The sequence below is a fragment of the Vigna unguiculata genome, chromosome 1 (assembly GCF_004118075.2).
Source record: "Vigna unguiculata cultivar IT97K-499-35 chromosome 1, ASM411807v1, whole genome shotgun sequence".
Lineage (NCBI taxonomy): Eukaryota > Viridiplantae > Streptophyta > Magnoliopsida > Fabales > Fabaceae > Vigna > Vigna unguiculata.
The window spans coordinates 37,449,026-37,465,209 of NC_040279.1; the positions used below are offsets into that span (position 1 = coordinate 37,449,026).

At 34.0% G+C, this 16,184-nt stretch overlaps 3 protein-coding genes across 10 annotated transcripts; all 3 read right to left on the reverse strand.

The window, feature by feature from the left end:
• Window positions 1–48: 48 nt before the first annotated feature.
• Window positions 49–4,272, reverse strand: LOC114187032. Of its 5 annotated transcripts, XM_028075144.1 has the most exons (8): window positions 3,874–4,163; window positions 3,664–3,762; window positions 2,735–3,496; window positions 1,491–2,127; window positions 1,318–1,418; window positions 1,136–1,225; window positions 939–1,066; window positions 266–551 (listed from the first exon to the last, which is right to left on the reverse strand). In XM_028075144.1, the coding sequence occupies exons 3-8, from the start codon at window positions 3,395–3,397 to the stop codon at window positions 407–409; spliced, it is 1,764 nt and encodes a 587-aa protein (XP_027930945.1). In that variant the 5' UTR covers window positions 3,398–3,496; window positions 3,664–3,762; window positions 3,874–4,163; the 3' UTR covers window positions 266–406. The 5 variants fall into 5 exon arrangements, with proteins under 5 accessions (XP_027930973.1, XP_027930945.1, XP_027930939.1 ...); XM_028075172.1 differs by lacking the exon at window positions 3,664–3,762 and having other exon boundaries at window positions 49–551; XM_028075138.1 differs by lacking the exons at window positions 3,664–3,762; window positions 3,874–4,163 and adding an exon at window positions 4,170–4,272.
• A 2,048-nt stretch (window positions 4,273–6,320) lies between these two features.
• Window positions 6,321–7,425, reverse strand: LOC114163609. Its single transcript, XM_028047916.1, has one exon. It carries the CDS (start codon window positions 7,355–7,357, stop codon window positions 6,602–6,604), a length of 756 nt encoding a protein of 251 aa, XP_027903717.1. The 5' UTR covers window positions 7,358–7,425; the 3' UTR covers window positions 6,321–6,601.
• A 2,096-nt stretch (window positions 7,426–9,521) lies between these two features.
• LOC114191351 (probable serine/threonine-protein kinase PBL21) lies at window positions 9,522–15,470 on the reverse strand. 4 transcript variants are annotated; one of them, XM_028080530.1, is made up of 9 exons: window positions 15,021–15,469; window positions 13,744–14,004; window positions 13,579–13,629; window positions 12,962–13,333; window positions 11,965–12,171; window positions 11,020–11,391; window positions 10,627–10,870; window positions 10,396–10,543; window positions 9,522–10,231 (listed from the first exon to the last, which is right to left on the reverse strand). In XM_028080530.1, the coding sequence occupies exons 1-9, from the start codon at window positions 15,028–15,030 to the stop codon at window positions 9,854–9,856; spliced, it is 2,043 nt and encodes a 680-aa protein (XP_027936331.1). In that variant the 5' UTR covers window positions 15,031–15,469; the 3' UTR covers window positions 9,522–9,853. The 4 variants fall into 4 exon arrangements, with proteins under 4 accessions (XP_027936331.1, XP_027936340.1, XP_027936324.1 ...); XM_028080539.1 differs by having other exon boundaries at window positions 13,298–13,333; window positions 15,021–15,468; XM_028080523.1 differs by having other exon boundaries at window positions 13,579–14,004; window positions 15,021–15,470.
• Between the last annotated feature and the right edge of the window lie 714 nt (window positions 15,471–16,184).

The following is a 16,184-nucleotide window of genomic DNA, read 5'->3' on the forward strand; positions in this document are numbered from 1 at the left end:
TTTCTACTTTATTTCTTTTCTATTTGCAGTATGTGCACACATCGAAAATCATAAAGCTCCTTTAATTTTCCCAATGGGAATTGACTGGAAAAATGACTGATCTCATCTCATCTAATCTATACTAGTATTGCTGCTAAACGAGCAAGGGTAATAAACAGGAAAGGTCTGTCCATGCTATACATGTATCCATTACCAATTAACTGGATACCACTGCGCAAAGCCGCTTATAATAGCATTAAAAATAAAGTATAATAAAGCAAATGCACAAACCGCAATATGAGCTCTATCTACCAAACGCTCTCAACTCACAGTTGCTCAGCCAAAAGCCTCTGTGAAAGATAAAAAAACATCGATGGTGCCATGTAAATGGCAGAAGGAAGTGATAGGATAGGGGTCATTGAAAACATCAACAGGTAGTTTCAGCCACCACCTTCTCCTGGACAGCCTTGTAGCATTGGAGACTGCAAAGAGGAAGTTTTGATTTTGAATCCCGATACTTATAAGGATTTGAACAAGATGGACCAGCACACTTCTCGCGAGGTGGAGGATAACTGAAACAATAGTGATAGAATTAGCAGACAAGAAAAGTCTTGATGTATTTACCAAACAAACATCCCTAGTTTCAAAGGCATTTGTTGAAATGGGGAAACAGCTAAAGCCCAATGTACTTGCTAAGATTTCTTTATTGGCAAACAGCACAAATTTTTAATATCAGTTTACCCCCTATTTTATTTGTCGACCATTCTGAAAGAGTTTCAGTAAGACAGTATGACAAAGGCACATTAAGCAAAGCTCGATAGATGCACGAATGTTTCCCTTTTGAAATAACAGTATTTTAAAATCAATTTTCATTCATTTCATTAGCCAAACATATATAAGCAAATTATCCGGAAGATGGTCTAACATGTCCAATGTATCAAATTCGCATTGCCTAATACCTGACAGGTTTGGAGTTAAATAAGCTAGGGAACCCCATTTCCTCAGGAAAAGTCACAACTGTTCCAGTCGGGCCCATTGTGTATTTGATGGTATTTGACGCATGCATTCTTGCATTTGCTGCCTTTTCCTGCAAAGAATAAATTAATAAAAAATAAAAGAAACAAAAAAATTGAATGTTAGTAGAAAAAAGAAATACCTGTGCCAATTCTTCCTGGCGCTTCTTTATTTTCTCTTCTCGCTTTTTTCTACTAGAGTCTTGACCAAGTATTTTTCTGATAGCCTCAGCCTACAAAATGAATTCAAATGGACGAGCCTTTTAGTGTAAAATCAAACACAGTGAGAGGGAAAAACTGTAATTTGGAGAGAACAAAAACAAACCTCAGATTCCCTGGCAGCCTTCTCAACTTGCATTCTACGCCTCTGTGCAGCTTCAGCTTTCTTCAATTGCTGGTCTACCTCTGAAAGCTTCTCCTTTTGCTCTGTAGTTAAGCAAAATGGTTAATAATTGAGTATAACATTGATTAAAAGATACAGTACATATAAATGCTCACTTCTAGGAGGGGCAGGTGGTAATCCATTGGGAAACTCAATTAAACTAGCACTCGATGCTGAGGCGTCTTTGCTTGATTGAAGGGCTCGTTGACGAGTCGTGAGGGTAATTTCCCTCTTACTGTCCATCAGTACATCAACAGACTCCTTCCTCTGTTTTTTCTTTTTCTTATCCTCAAGCTCACCTTCAGACCCTCCTGACTCCTCTTCATCCTCATAATCGGTGTCCTCATACACTCTATCAGATCTAGACTTTTTCTTACCGTCTTTGACTGACCTTGTAGAGGCAGCATTTTCCATATTAGAGAGCTTTCGATGTTTTTTGCTTAATTCTTCTTCATCTCTATAAACTGCAGAAACTTTTGATGTTTTCAGCTTTTCCAAGTACCGAATCTCATCATCCTCATCATCATCGTCACCAAATTCCCCATCAAGCACACGTCTCTTTGGTACTCGCTTACTCTTTCGAACTGGTTCAGACTTGTCGCCCAGCTTACTAGATGCGTTCTTTGTAGAAATCTTTCCCATCAATGATTCCTCCTTTCCAAGACCAAAACCACCCCTTGAGAAATCCTTCCACGGAACGCCTTGTAGACCACTTCTCTTGTCCGAAGGAGAGTTATTTTCATCTGAATTACTCTGTAATAAAACAGATTGATGAGAGCAATAAAAGCAGATTCTATAATTTAAAAGAAATGAGAAAATATTATATTTATAAGAAATAAAAACGCATCCATTCTTCAATAAGAGCGAGACCTAATAAGCCATTGCTGTCTAACCTCCCACCCCCAGACATGTCAGATAAGATATGCCTCAATAATCTAGCGAAATAACACTTTATAAAGACTTCTCACCATTAATGATTAATTACAAGAAAGGCAAATATCGTCAAACCAAATCCCATACGGGGTATCTCGGAAAAACTAAGCTTTTGGGTGGAAGCATTTAAATGATTCTATATCTAACACTCTCCTTCAAGCAAAATCTCTTTTAGCCTGGCACATTGGCAAGACAAATGCCCACTTTATCTTTCATTGAAATTTAATTCAAAAAGAATCGAAACAAGGATCAAATTCGTAACTAGTTACCAAGCGGCTCAGATCAAATTCTCCTATCTTTTAAGCTTTTAGATGGAAGCATTAAAATGGTTTTATATCCCTATAAAATTACAAGATACAAATGTTCGGGTTTAAGATGACACAGTAACTTCTGATATAAGCTACAGTTACGTCCAAAATATAATTACCTGTTGTTTTTGGCGTGGTCGGGAGGTATCCGATGAGCGAGAGCTCTTCATTGTTGATCCGCTTCCTGAAGCACCATTGGTTGCTGAGTTGGCTTGAATAGTACGTGTCACCCCGCCAACCTTGAGTTTAACCTTTTTAACTCGGCTCTCATTCCCCAATCCATCTTGAGAGCCACTAAACTGTGCCAAATTCACACTCTCAGGATTCCTTGCAGCATACAAATCTGCATTTCTGGATTCTAAATCCAAGCTATCCTTTGCTTTGCTAGAACCTCTCCAATTTGCCGGCGCAAGAACACCTTCACTACAGCGTTTATTATGCAAGCCACTCCGTCCAGGTTCATTATTATAAAATGCTTGGAACCCACCGTCCTTTTTACTCTTTTTATGAGATTTATCGTCTTCAGCTCCAGTAGCCGATGAAGTTTGAGAGACACAATGATTAAGATTGAACTCCTTCCTCTTGGAATTCGCATCGTAGCCAACATTCTCATCACTAGAGATCTTGCCAGCATCCTCTGACGGCGTTGAGGACAAGGGAGACAGTTCATGACCGTCAGAAACAGGCTGCGAATCAGGTCGCGGCCTGCGTGAAGTCTGACTCCTCTTCCTCCTCACAGCATTGCTGAGGCCATCAAATCGGGTACCACCCAAATCTTCCATTAAAACTTTTTTATTACACAATAGCAGAGGTTCCTCCTGTTTCACTTTCTATCACTCCCGAGGGAAAACCCTCACTAACCAAAACCGCTCCCGCTGCAACTGAGTCACAGGAAAACCATCAACATTCGCATTGATCATTCTCAAAAACCAAACCACACTATTTCCAATTTAGCCTAACCTCAACCTTTTTCCCACCACCCACGAAAATAACATACGTCAAAAAGTGAAATAAACTCAAAAATCAAATTTTAATGAAGATTGTTTACTTTGAAACCGTTTCCAAAAGACTAACAAATTAGGGGCAGTGGGAACTCGTGCACAACATTCACAGGTAAAATTGACGGATACGAAGCATACAAATTCTCCTGTTAAGAACAAAAATTGGAAACCTAAGCACGTAATTAAAGAAAAATAAACACAGTAGAGAGAGCGATTAGGTAAAATTGAGAAGAAACAGGGGCGAATTGGGTGAAAACCTCAATGTTGGAGCGAATTATTTGCGACGCAGTAGTTAGCGAAAACCCTTGGGCATAGGAGTGGGACGAGATGGGAAGAAGGTATTGTTGGAGAACGGGGTTTGGTTTGGTTCCGTTCCGCGGTGTTTGGTGTGTGAAGTTGAGGAATTGGGTGTTCGTGGAATGGGAGTATGAGAGTTAGGGTATTTGGCCCGAGCGGCGCGGGTTTGGGGAAGAAGGCGAAAGAAGAAGATGAAGAAAACCGATATGAGTTTTTGTAATTGTTATTGTTATAATAGAAACAAATAGGGAGTCACCTGCTACTGATTCTTCTGAAGGAGCCATATTTGGAATTCGAAGATCCCTACTCTCCAAAAAGCGCATGCCACAAAACAAACCTTCTTCTCAATATTATTCCTATTTCTCTTCCCACAACTCAGTAAGTGTATTTCATATTAGTTAATACTTAATTCTTTTAATCATACGTTTTTCAATCTAAATTTTTTACCTATTTTTTACATTTCAAATTATATTAATAATTCAAAATAACTTACAATATGTGTGTGTATTTATGTGTGACAATTTTAGATGTCCTCGTGGACAAGTTTGTTTAGTTATCCAAGTTAATTTTGTATTATTAGTTAAGATAATTTATAATTGTAAACAATGTCTAGATTTTCTTAGTAAATTCTAAAGTAAATTTGAGAATCCATAATATTAATTATCTGACACAAAGTAGATAAAATAAAAAGGTTTAATAAATAAGTTAAGTAGGTACAATATTAAAACTATATTTTAAGTATAGTTTAGAATATAATTTTAAATTTTAAAGAATTTGCAGATAATTTTTAAATAGAGACACTGTATATGTTTTGTTGACATGACAGCTAAAAGAGTGCACCAATGGCTTTTTCGTCAACTACAAAGAAGAACAAAGAACGAGGATAGATCGACAAAGTTTTTTTTTTTTTTACTGATAAACTACCTATTTAAATAAATAAAAATATCACTTCATTACTTCATTCTAATTAAAAAATAAAAGTTAATCTATTTTAATTTTATTTATGAAAATTTTGTTAAATTTGTCCAAAAATTAATTTCCAAAAACAAATATCCAAAGATAGTTAAAATGTAAAAAATGCTACATTGAAAATGTATTGACCAATACCATGTGATTAAAAAAAATTAACTTATCTAATAAACTTTTCAGTCCTTTATAATTTATTGAAGCATCATGCTAACTAATAATAGTGTTATTAACAACTATTATTAAACGCATACCGTAAAGTTTTATGTTTTAATTGTCTAAATATTAATTTATTAGAATATTTTAGGTAATTATTTAAATATTTTAACAATTTATTCCTATACGGTTTAGGAATGTTTAACTCAGTCTGGATAATTAATTAAAACTAGATAAAAAAACTCTCACATATTTTTAGTGTTTATCAGAGTAAGAAAGATAAGAGTTGGTTCGAAAAGATACTTAAGTTCACTTAAGGGATGAGATGATAAATATTTAATCACTTCTCTTAAGTGAAGTTTTTCTTAGGTGAAAGATGTCAACTCAAAGTTCACCATTTAATGAAGTTTTATTATAAATTAAAGTATAGGTTAATTTATTTTTTTGGTGTGAAAAAAGTTCAAAATGATCAAAATAATGACTAAAAACTTTCTTTTAAGTTCTAATAATCACTAATGTTTGTACATTATTTTTATTTTTTTTATAATAGTCATAAATAGCTAAATCTTCTTATGGTTAAGATTCGATATATATGTAATAGATCTAAACTCTTGCAACTTATAATGTTGTTTATCTAACTTTTATTTAATTACATCGTTATACTTTACGCTTAATGTTTGTATGAGATTAATATTTTTAAATTTAAAAACATTTAATTGTGGTTATTGTTATAAATAAAGTAATTATAGTTAAACATCATTAAATCTTGATATAAATGTTTATTTTGTTAATATATATTTATAAAAATTGAAAGAAAAATAAAGTAATTTCAGTTTAATTACTTGAATAATTAAAAATTAACTATTTAAATACGTTAGTACTATATATAACTTGCATATTTAGATTAAATTCTGCAATTATTTACAGAAGAGATAATTCTCCAGCACAATAATTTGCACTTTACATAAATTTAATAGTTTGTATATAGAGTTTTATCTCTTTATTTTTATTTCGTATCTTTTACACTTTATCTTCATGTCTTCATCATTTTACCATATATTTTATTTTTATTTAATCGCTTTATCGTCATTTTCATCTCTTAGTTTTTTATTTATTTTAATTACAATAAAATCCAAATATATTCCTTTTAAACTTAAATTAATAAGCAAATAAAACTCGTGTTTAAACTTAAAAATATATATTTTAATAGATTTAGTAAAGTGGTGAATAAAAATTTTGAAGTGGTGGGAACAAAAAAGGAAAGAATTAAGAAAGCATGCATAAATTAAAAAGACGTGCCCTCAGTCATTATCATTAAAATAAAACTGCAGAATTGCAGCTGCTGATACAAGCATACCTACTCAGATGGATATTTAACCCTATTAGTCCATCATCGTTTTTCAAAACTTACAAAATTTAAAAACCCTTGAGCCCTATTGCAGTGTGTTTTTCAAGATCACAACAGTGACCACAAAACAACCTTGCAAAGAAACGACAATGAACACAAGTAGTTAATATAAACATGATATCACTGGAAGCACATGCATGCATGCATCCACGCAATACTCAAGCCAAGAGAAAATTGTTACGGCTATTAACCATGGCATCCATGATGGCCAAGCAGTTCCCACCAAGCTGATACACAGTGTGAGAGTCCTCGGCGAAGGGAATGGTAACTCCGGGAGATTCCACAAACGCGTCCTCGCAAGTTGATTGGTCAGAGATAACGGAGCTGAACTTGTAATAAGCATCAACCACGTTCTGTTCGTTCAACAACTCCACGGCCTCGTTCACAGTTTCCATGATGCTCTTGTACTGAGACTTGCAGATGTCGAGGGCGCCGCGTGCCCTTCGGTCGATGTTAGGGTTTCTGAGTTCGTCGGCGATGAGCTTGGCGACCTTCTTGCTTTGGATGAAGGTGGCTTCCATTTCGGTCTCGAGAGCCTTCATGGGGTCGAAGGGGCCTTCCATGAATGGGGCAATGGTTCCAGAGCAGAGTGCAGGGTTCTCAGTGCCTTTGCAGAAGTTCATGACGTGGAGGCTGGGATTCAAGAGGTTGTCGCCTGCGTTCGATGATGCTGTGCCGAGGATGTTGTTGTTGGGGTTTGTGACGAGGAGGCTGGATTTGAAGAGGTTGTCGCCTGGGTTCGATGATGCGGTGCCGAGGATGTTGTTGTTGGGGTTTGCGACGAGGAAGGATTGTGCGGAAGACGGGGAGGAAGATGGGGAGGGAGAAGGTGATTGGACGGAGGCATGGGCGGTGGATAGTAAAAGGGAAGAGAGGGTCACGATGGTGATTAGAAGGTTTTTGTTGAATGCCATTGTCTCTGAGCTTCTCTTATTTATTTCGTTGGAGAAGAATTTTTTTGTGATGAAGAACAGAGACAATGGAAAACCTTGCTATGAAATGAGAGTGGAAGCGTGGGGCTTTATAGTTGAGTGAATGCTGAAAATAGGATGTGTGTGAACAAAATCCTCGGAGTTTCGTTGTGGTTCTCGTTAGATGCTTCATGTTAGCCGCAGTTTGTGTTGCTAACATTTTCGTTACAGTGCGCAATTCAGGGAGGGTTACGTTACGGTAATTAGAAAAAGTCGGAGTTGACTTGGCAACAACAGTGAAAAAGAACTAAAATCAATGTTTGTTTTTATTTTTGGGTAGGGTTATTTATTTTAATATCTAACAAACTTTTAAGCAAATTTTACATCAACTTTTTATTTTCAATTTTTTTTAAATATAAAAGTTAATTGTTTTAATAAGTAAAATACTGTGTAAAAAAGACATTTTTCTTTATTTTTTCAATATTTGTTTTTTTCCAAAATGGATTATATCCCAAGCTTACCCTTTCAATCTCTCATGTCTCCTCCACTCTATTGCAGGCCGAGGAGGGTTTTGAGTTTGCCACTAAGTCTGATATAGCTTGAAATACATGGAGTATTTGTATTTTGTTCTTAGGGTCAAATGTTTTTCACAGCTCTATTTTTTCTATTTACAATTTCATGAATTATTATTTTATTATAATATTTTGTTTAAATTTATTATTATTATTATTTTCGTATAATATTTAATTTAAAAACATGATTTTTTTCCAAAATAGTACTTTTATAATGAAGATTTTTTAAATAGAACATTATTTTTTCAAATGGACCTATTTCTTTTAGAAATATTTTCTGATTAGTTTTGGTTTTTTTATTTTCTAAAATGGGGAGGAAAAATTAAAAAGTCAAAAAGAGAATTAAAGTTAAAATTACGTAAAAGTAATTTAAGATAATCAATTAAAATATTAGATTTATAATTTAATTACTTTAAGAAAACGAATGAAATAAAAAATAATTTATGATTATTTTATTATAATATGAAATTAAATTTTTCATTATTGATTTTTATGAAAAGTAAAAATATTATAATAAAAAATATCTATGATCAATAATAATAACAATAATAATAATATTGTAAAATTTTTAAATTACTTTTTATTTTCATTCAGTTTTTTAAAATTACAAATCATTGGTATAATAATAATAATAATAACAATAATAATAATAAAATTTTAAAAATGAAAAAATAATAGTATGCCGACATTAATAATTATTCTTTGGAAAACCTAATTAAAATATTTTTTCAAAATATTTTTAAGAGCATGAACTGACACGACCAAATAAAATTGAATAAATCTGATGAATTATACCTTTTGAGTCTTGGTCCACAATCTCCACGAGAGACCATCTTTTAAATCAATTTATACTTTATTTTGAAAGTTACATAATAGGTTTATTTATTGAGAAACAAGTTAACAAAATCACATCTTGTGATTCTAAGATGATCTAAAGATAAAATATATTGATTTTAAGATCAAGATAAAATATTTAAATAACTAATTCTAGAATAATCTAATGATAAAATATCATTACTAATTAAATAAATTACATATTTATTAAATAATATAATCAATTGCCTATGATGATGGTGGAGTTTTCAACATTGATTCTGGTACTTTATTTCGGAGGTGGTGACACGTTTCGTACTAAGGAGAAAAATTTAATATTTATGAACATAGCACTAGTATCATCTATAAGTATGGGAAATGTGAAGAATGTTAACACCTACAAAACAAAAAATACTTGATTCACAATTCAAAATAATATTTAATTATATTTATTTTATTAATATATAATTGTAAAAAATATATTTTTTTCTTTTGTAAAGAAGTGAAAATATTATTTTTCAGTTTTTAAATGTCAATCTTGCAAAAGTCCGGTGATTATACCTTGAAACCTTTAAAAAAATAAATGACAACGATGACTTTTATTTTTTATTTTTATGTGGTTTAAAATAGGTCATTAATTAATATACAACTACTTTTTTAATTAATAATCTACATTAAATTATGTCAAAAATTAAAAAAAAAAAATGTTAGGAGTCTAATTATAATTTTCCAAAAGGAAACTGTCATTTGACAACCCAGTATATATAAGCTAAATCAGCATCTGGAAACAGTGCAATAAATCATCTGTAACAAACAGAAGAATACAAGTATTAATGTTTTCAAGTCAAAAGATAAATATAACTGAGCTACTTGGCAAATTTTGTTCTATTTATACAAGCTATTATCTAACTCTTTAAATAGTTAATCTGCTAATTAGAATATTGATTACTACAATCATGTTACCAACAAAATGCTTTAAATCCTGAAAATTTTCATGATTCAACCCAGCTGTAGAATTGGAAGTGCTCCAAATCATGACGTTAAAAACTTTTGATTGAAAGCTTGAAGGGCTGAAAAAAATTGGAAGCCGAACATTTTGGACTTTTCTCAGTATTTATCGTCCTTCACAAAGATCTTCAGAGAAAACCACAGTCCTTGAAATGTTGTCATTTTCAAAGGCACTTATACCAGAGTAAGGACCCGAAGAGAATACAGAAGATGTTCCATCAAATTCAAAAGTGCTAGAGGACTGTCTAAGGTTGGCTCGAGTATTGGATGAGGCCAACAGAGAATCATGGTATTCTGTGACGCGTTGCACCATTTTAAGTGACTGCACCACTTCACCCATTGTGGGTCGCTGGTTTGCTTCGGGAGCAACACAGGCTGCAGCAATAGTGCAAACACGTACAAAATCTTCTTTAGGATACTTTCCCCCGAGGCTTGGATCAACAATCTCTTCCAACCTATCCTTATCTCGAAGGATTGGCCTAGCCTGAAATGAAAAATGAACTTTACTAACCACCAAGCCAATGTAAAAGTTTCAGAGTATAGATTTAACAAATTAAATTTTCAATATTTCCAAGTATATACAGAAGACATGAGAAGAAGATTTTAACTTCAAATAAACAAAGGGATTGACAAAGGTGTGGAACTAACCCAAGTAACAAGGTTCTCTTGCCCAGTTGGTTGTGACATATCCACAGGCTTCCTACCAGTAAGCAGTTCCAGTAAGACAACGCCATAGCTATAGACATCACTTTTAACAAGTAGGTGTCCAGTCATGGCATACTCAGGAGCTACGTACCTACACATAAAATTTTCATTAAACCTTAAATAATTAAATCATACGGAAAAAACTAGTCTGAAAAAAATAATATCAAGGCTAACCCAAATGTCCCCATGACACGAGTAGACAAATAATTTGATCTGCCTTCAGGTGCTTGCTTAGCGAGACCAAAATCTGCAACCTTAGCATGAAAGTTGTTCTCCAGTAATATGTTGGATGCCTTGAAGTCTCTGTGTATTACACAGGGCTGTGAGTCTTCGTGCAGGTATGAAAGTCCCCTTGCAGCATCAAGCGCAATTTTCATTCTGGTGTCCCAATCCAAAGGACAATTAATTCCCAAGGGACCTGATGGGAACAATGAAGGCCAATTTCAGTTCAAGGAAATGAACATGTTTAGAAAAACTAATGCAAATAAAATAAGTCAACAATAGAACAAAGAAAGCATGGAACATTTAATGCTAAAAGTTGAACCCGTGATTTGAAAACTACATTACCATGAAGCCAAGCCTCCAAACTTCCATTGGGAACAAGCTCATAGCAAAGTAGATTTTGTGACGAGTCACGATTACTGAAGTATCCCACTAGTTTTACAAGGTTACGATGATGCAACCGGCTAAGCATCTCAACTTCCACCAAAAACTCTTTGTCACCCTGTTGCCCTCCACTTGTAAGCCTCTTAATTGCAACAGGAGTACCATCGTTCAAGACACCTTTAAAAACTCTACCAAACCCTCCTTCTCCAAGTACACTCGCTGTTTCAAAGTTGTTTGTTGCTTCTTTAAGCTCTTCATAAGCAATAAATCGTGTACTACTTGGGTGAGGAAGAGAACCCACAGTTGAAATTGTACTCTCTATCCTTGGCTTTTCTGCATGTGACAAAACATTAGCAGCAAGGACAAATGGAAACAAATTTTAAACTATATCTACAATTATCACTACCACTATTAATGCCAATCCTATAAAAACTTCAACAGCGTGTCCTTCCTTCATAAATAAAGAATTTGGAGCCTCTCAAACATATTATGTTCTACCTTATTGTTTCAAAAATAACAGCATCCTACTTGAAACCCTAAAGAAAATTCCCAACTACATAAAATAAATAGAAGACCAATAGATGTCCATACTATTTTGCATCAAACAGACTTCAAACTGTGAGATTGGTGTTATCAAAACCAAATTGGTCACTAATTAGGTAAGGTAAAGGATCCGTTAGTTGATAGTTGAACCAGTAGGTCATTTGTCAAACTTATACATATTAAATTTATGAATTTTATACTGCACATATTATACATAAGTTACAGTTATCATTTTAATATGAAATATTGGAAGGGTACTATGATATTTCCAAATTATGCAAAATATGGACGAATAAAATGATTCATGCCTGTAAATGAAATCCAAAATAAGTTATAGAAACAGCTAAAATTGTAGATATTTACCAGTTTCCCCAGGAGGAGCGTTTGCTTTGGGCAGGAATGTACATAAACAGAATATAAGTACAGATATGATACCAATAAAGATTATGCCAATAACAATTCCAAGAATAATAAACAGATTTGAACGCCTTCCTGAAGAACCAGATGATGACATAGCGGTAGGTGAATGATACGAAGGTGTTTTCACAGGTGATGCAGCTAACGTAGGAGCTGAAACAGAGAAAGATATGTTATTATACACAGGGGACACATTTCTCATTCTCTTAGTTCAATAGCAGTATAAAAATGGGTCTGGCATTAAATTAGATAAAGACCGAGGCTTTGATATCAATGTAAACATCAGGTTCAAACTGTGTATATAATTCGATGAATATTGATTGATAAAATGCATAAATAGTGGTTACATACAGCACATCTTTAGTAACATTCATATCATTAACGATCAGTAAAGCAGCAAAAAAAAACTTTCATAAGCATTATCATTGTCTGTTGTTTACTCTAAGAATATAAAATCTATGAAGAATTATGTAGATATACACTCATCAGATGTCAAGAGTAAAGGCTAGACCCTTTCACCATAAGTAAAGCTCTTATTCTATACACATTTCACAATCAACAAAGCAGCCAAAAACTATCATAAGCATAAACATTGTCTGTTGTTCACGATAAAATACACTCTATGAGGAATATCTGAAAGGTTAGCAAATGCCATGAGGTAAAAAAATGACCTCTTTAGCATAAACATAACTTCCTATTCTCTTTATCACTTCCGCAGAAATAGTGAAATGAAAACAGAACACACAGAACACAGATGAATAAAGGCAAAGCTGTAACAATAAGATCTATATGCTTCTTCCATTCCTTATCTATATTAAAGACAAATATAGACAATCCACTAGGTTATCTATACAATAATAATCTCCTGGTTACTTCCAATGACCAAGAACACCAAAGCACCACTCATTATCAATGACATAATTAAATACAAAGGCTCAATTACCTTGTGAAGGCGCTGGTGGTTCAAACCAAGTTATATTGAGAAGTTGGTATCCACCCACTAATCGAGGGTCTAGTTTAACCTTATGCATTGAAAGCGACGAGTTTATTTTAGAAACTTCACTGGCAGAGAAACTGATGCCTTTATGTGGAGTAATATTCATTGATATATTTAATGTTGATACACTGAGAACATAAAAGTTTATCAGTTCAATCTGGGTATTTCGCAATCCAAGCTGGACAGCTAATTCATTAAGAAAATCATTCCAACTAGGATTTTGAGAGACATTCGAAAGAAAAAGGTCTAGCTTTATGGGATATGCACAGTGGCAACTCTTACTGGCTCTTTTCAGCACCATGTCTTGTTTACAACAATCTGGCAGAATAAAAATTAGCAACCATGTCATTATCAGTTTCAAGGTTCCAAAGTTCAATAAAAACATGAAATATTAACGTAATGCTTATATTGAAAATTAATTTGCTATATAAGGGCATGCCAGATACTTTAAGGTAGGCTCGCTTTGCAAAAAATGAAACAAAAACATTTAAAAGAAAGCTATTACAAATTAAAAAAAAAAAAAATACACTATCTATCTGTGAGAAGAAAAAGTGACGACATACTGGAAGCATAAGGAGACAATGGTGGCTGAGTTGAAGCAGAAGGGCCTGCAGCTGCAGTAGAATGTACAGGAGCAATATATTTAAAGCCAGGAATTGGATGTTTCATTTCACTCTTCATTTTGAATGGTATGGATAAATGTGAACTTGTAGGGGACTGGCCATTACTTGAGAAAGGACCGTATGAAGGAGGATTGACTGGTGACGGTGCTTCAAGTGGCGCACCTTGAGAAAGCACATGCTTTGACAAATGGAGACTTGCTGGTAGAGGTAGATCGTGAACAACAGTAAAGGCCAAAGGTGATCTAGAATCATATAAAGAAGGGGGCACCATTGTTTTATCATTTTCACCAGCCACAATCATAAATGCCAGGCAAGACAATATAAGCATCCATTTCAGCAGCAAGCCTTGAAACCTTTTTAACATACCTGCATTATTAGTAAAAGGTCAAAATTATCAAGGATACTTAACTAACGCTAAAATGCAAAAAAAAAAATAAATAAAAAATTGGCTTCTGAAAAACAACCTAAACTGAATTATGATTGTTTCTCAAGAGAAATCAGTGACAATAATCAAACCTGCATAATGAATATTTTCATTTAGCATCAGGATTGTGTTTTCGAAGTTTGAACAGGTTTCTGTCCTGCTCATGCAAAATAACCTGACCAGGTTTAGCAATGTGTTCTTTCAAGTGGCCTTTGGGCGACGGAGGATTAAATTTTCAACGAGAACTATACTTTCAATGAATTTATATTTTATTTATATTTTATGATTCAAATACTTTTTCAAAATGAAAGGAACAAAGTGAAATAAAATATAGGCATGTAATCTTTCTGCTCATCCTTTCTACTCGTCTTAATAGAAAATTTATAACTACTTTAATTTAAGACTCAAAAAACTTAGTCTCCATTCCGCGTCATCCAAAAAAATAATCAAAGGATAGTAATGCTTGTGGAGACAACATGCAAGGTCGATCACAGTAACTCATAATGCAACACCAATACTAAGGTTCTAAAGATTTTGGCAGCATTGTCTGCAATTTCCCGCAACATCAAGGATTGCAACCAATAATTGGGCGCAGTTTGAAGCCTTGATCAACATTCTACACCACGTCAACAAATTTCACTAGATCAACTACAGAGCAAGCTCTAGGTACACTGACCACAGATCCAAACAACTTATACACTCTACATGCGGCAATTTACAGTTGAATGCACGGCATCACTTATTGATTGAGCAGCAGTTCTCAAGAGAAAATGACAGCACACGCGAAACTCAAAATTGTAACACCATTAGGTTTCTTAGTTACTTGAACAAAAAAAAACAACTCAAACAATACTCCGATTCCAATACCTCGCGTTTTCCAGTGCATACTACTCGTTCACGGAACAAACTAACAGAAAACATGAATTAAACGAAGGAAGAACGCCGAACAGGCGATTACCGATTGACATGACCGTCACCGCTGATTGCACAAACGGCTCAGATCTAGGAGCAAGGACTGTCGGTAACTGAAAGCGAAGGTGGATCGAAATCCGGAAATTTGATCGGTGGTGTAGCTACGGTTTGAGATAGTGAGCTCCGAGTCAAACTCGTCATAGCGGAGTCAAATCGGAGAAACGTGATTTGGAGCGGAAATGGCGTTTTTCCAGTGAGTCAGTGCAGAAAGTAGATTTTTCTTTTCTGATATATATATATATATAAATGAATTGGGTTGTAATGGTTTTTTATTTTTGTTTTCCGGTGTTTTGGGTTCCGTTGCGAGGGATTTTTAAATGCGGGACCCAAAGGTGTCTGGTTAACGGAAAAGAACAAAGAAACGGTAATGGCCTAAAAAGGGAAGCCACGACTACGAGAGAGACAACGGGTGATGTCGCGCCTTCGCCTTATGTGTTTATTTTGCTTGAGTCGTGTTGCGGTTGGTGAGGTATTTCAGTGGGGGTTTGACTACTCACACACGTTAAACGGAGATTTGTGAGAGGATTATAATTTTTTTTACTTGATTCCATTTTTGTTGCACCAACACACCCTTTCCCTTCGCTTTAAAAGTTAAATAAATTAAAAAAAAAATAAATGAATATAAATTTTAAATAATCACAATATTATTTTAATTTTAAAACATAACTACTGACAGAACACAGTCATAGAACAGTGTCGGTGGTGGATTCCGTTAGGGAGTTTCACCGTTATTATTTGTAGTGTCAAAAGATGTAGTTTCTATAAAAATACTAATAGTTGTAATTCAACTTCATTATGTTTTTATTTGTTTTCTGTGAACTTTTTATGTCTTAGGATGAGAACCTATGGGTCATACCTGGACGTAATAAAGCAAAGGGATTGGGTTAAGAATTGAATTTGTCTATAACTAACCATACAAGAAATAGGCATCTCTGATAGCGGAACAAGAGAGCATATAATGAAATGAATTATGGTACAAAGTAAGATGAATGTCATAAAATTCATGTTTCTTCTCTAATTTTTGGTTTGACCAACCTATGTTAGGCTAACCTAAGTTAGGCGAAAATAAGTTTAGGTGAGTTTTTACTAAGTTTTTACACATGATTTGAAGTGGGTGCTTCTTTCGGCACCTTCATGTTTTTTTTTTTCT

Bases quoted from the DNA above. Each gene is read 5' to 3' on its own strand.
- LOC114187032 (XM_028075172.1), bottom strand. From the start codon at position 3,397: ATGGAAGATTTGGGTGGTACCCGATTTGATGGCCTCAGCAATGCTGTG. The intron at 2,128-2,734 runs GTAATTATATTT...GTTTTATTACAG, and splicing joins GACCACGCCAAAAACAACAG to AGTAATTCAGATGAAAATAA. The intron at 1,067-1,135 runs GTATTTCTTTTT...TATTCTTTGCAG, and splicing joins GCCAGGAAGAATTGGCACAG to GAAAAGGCAGCAAATGCAAG.
- LOC114163609 (XM_028047916.1), bottom strand. From the start codon at position 7,357: ATGGCATTCAACAAAAACCTTCTAATCACCATCGTGACCCTCTCTTCC.
- LOC114191351 (XM_028080523.1), bottom strand. The intron at 13,334-13,578 runs GTATGTCGTCAC...TTATTCTGCCAG, and splicing joins ATTGTCTCCTTATGCTTCCA to ATTGTTGTAAACAAGACATG. The intron at 10,232-10,395 runs GTTAGTTCCACA...TTTTCATTTCAG, and splicing joins AAGAGAACCTTGTTACTTGG to GCTAGGCCAATCCTTCGAGA.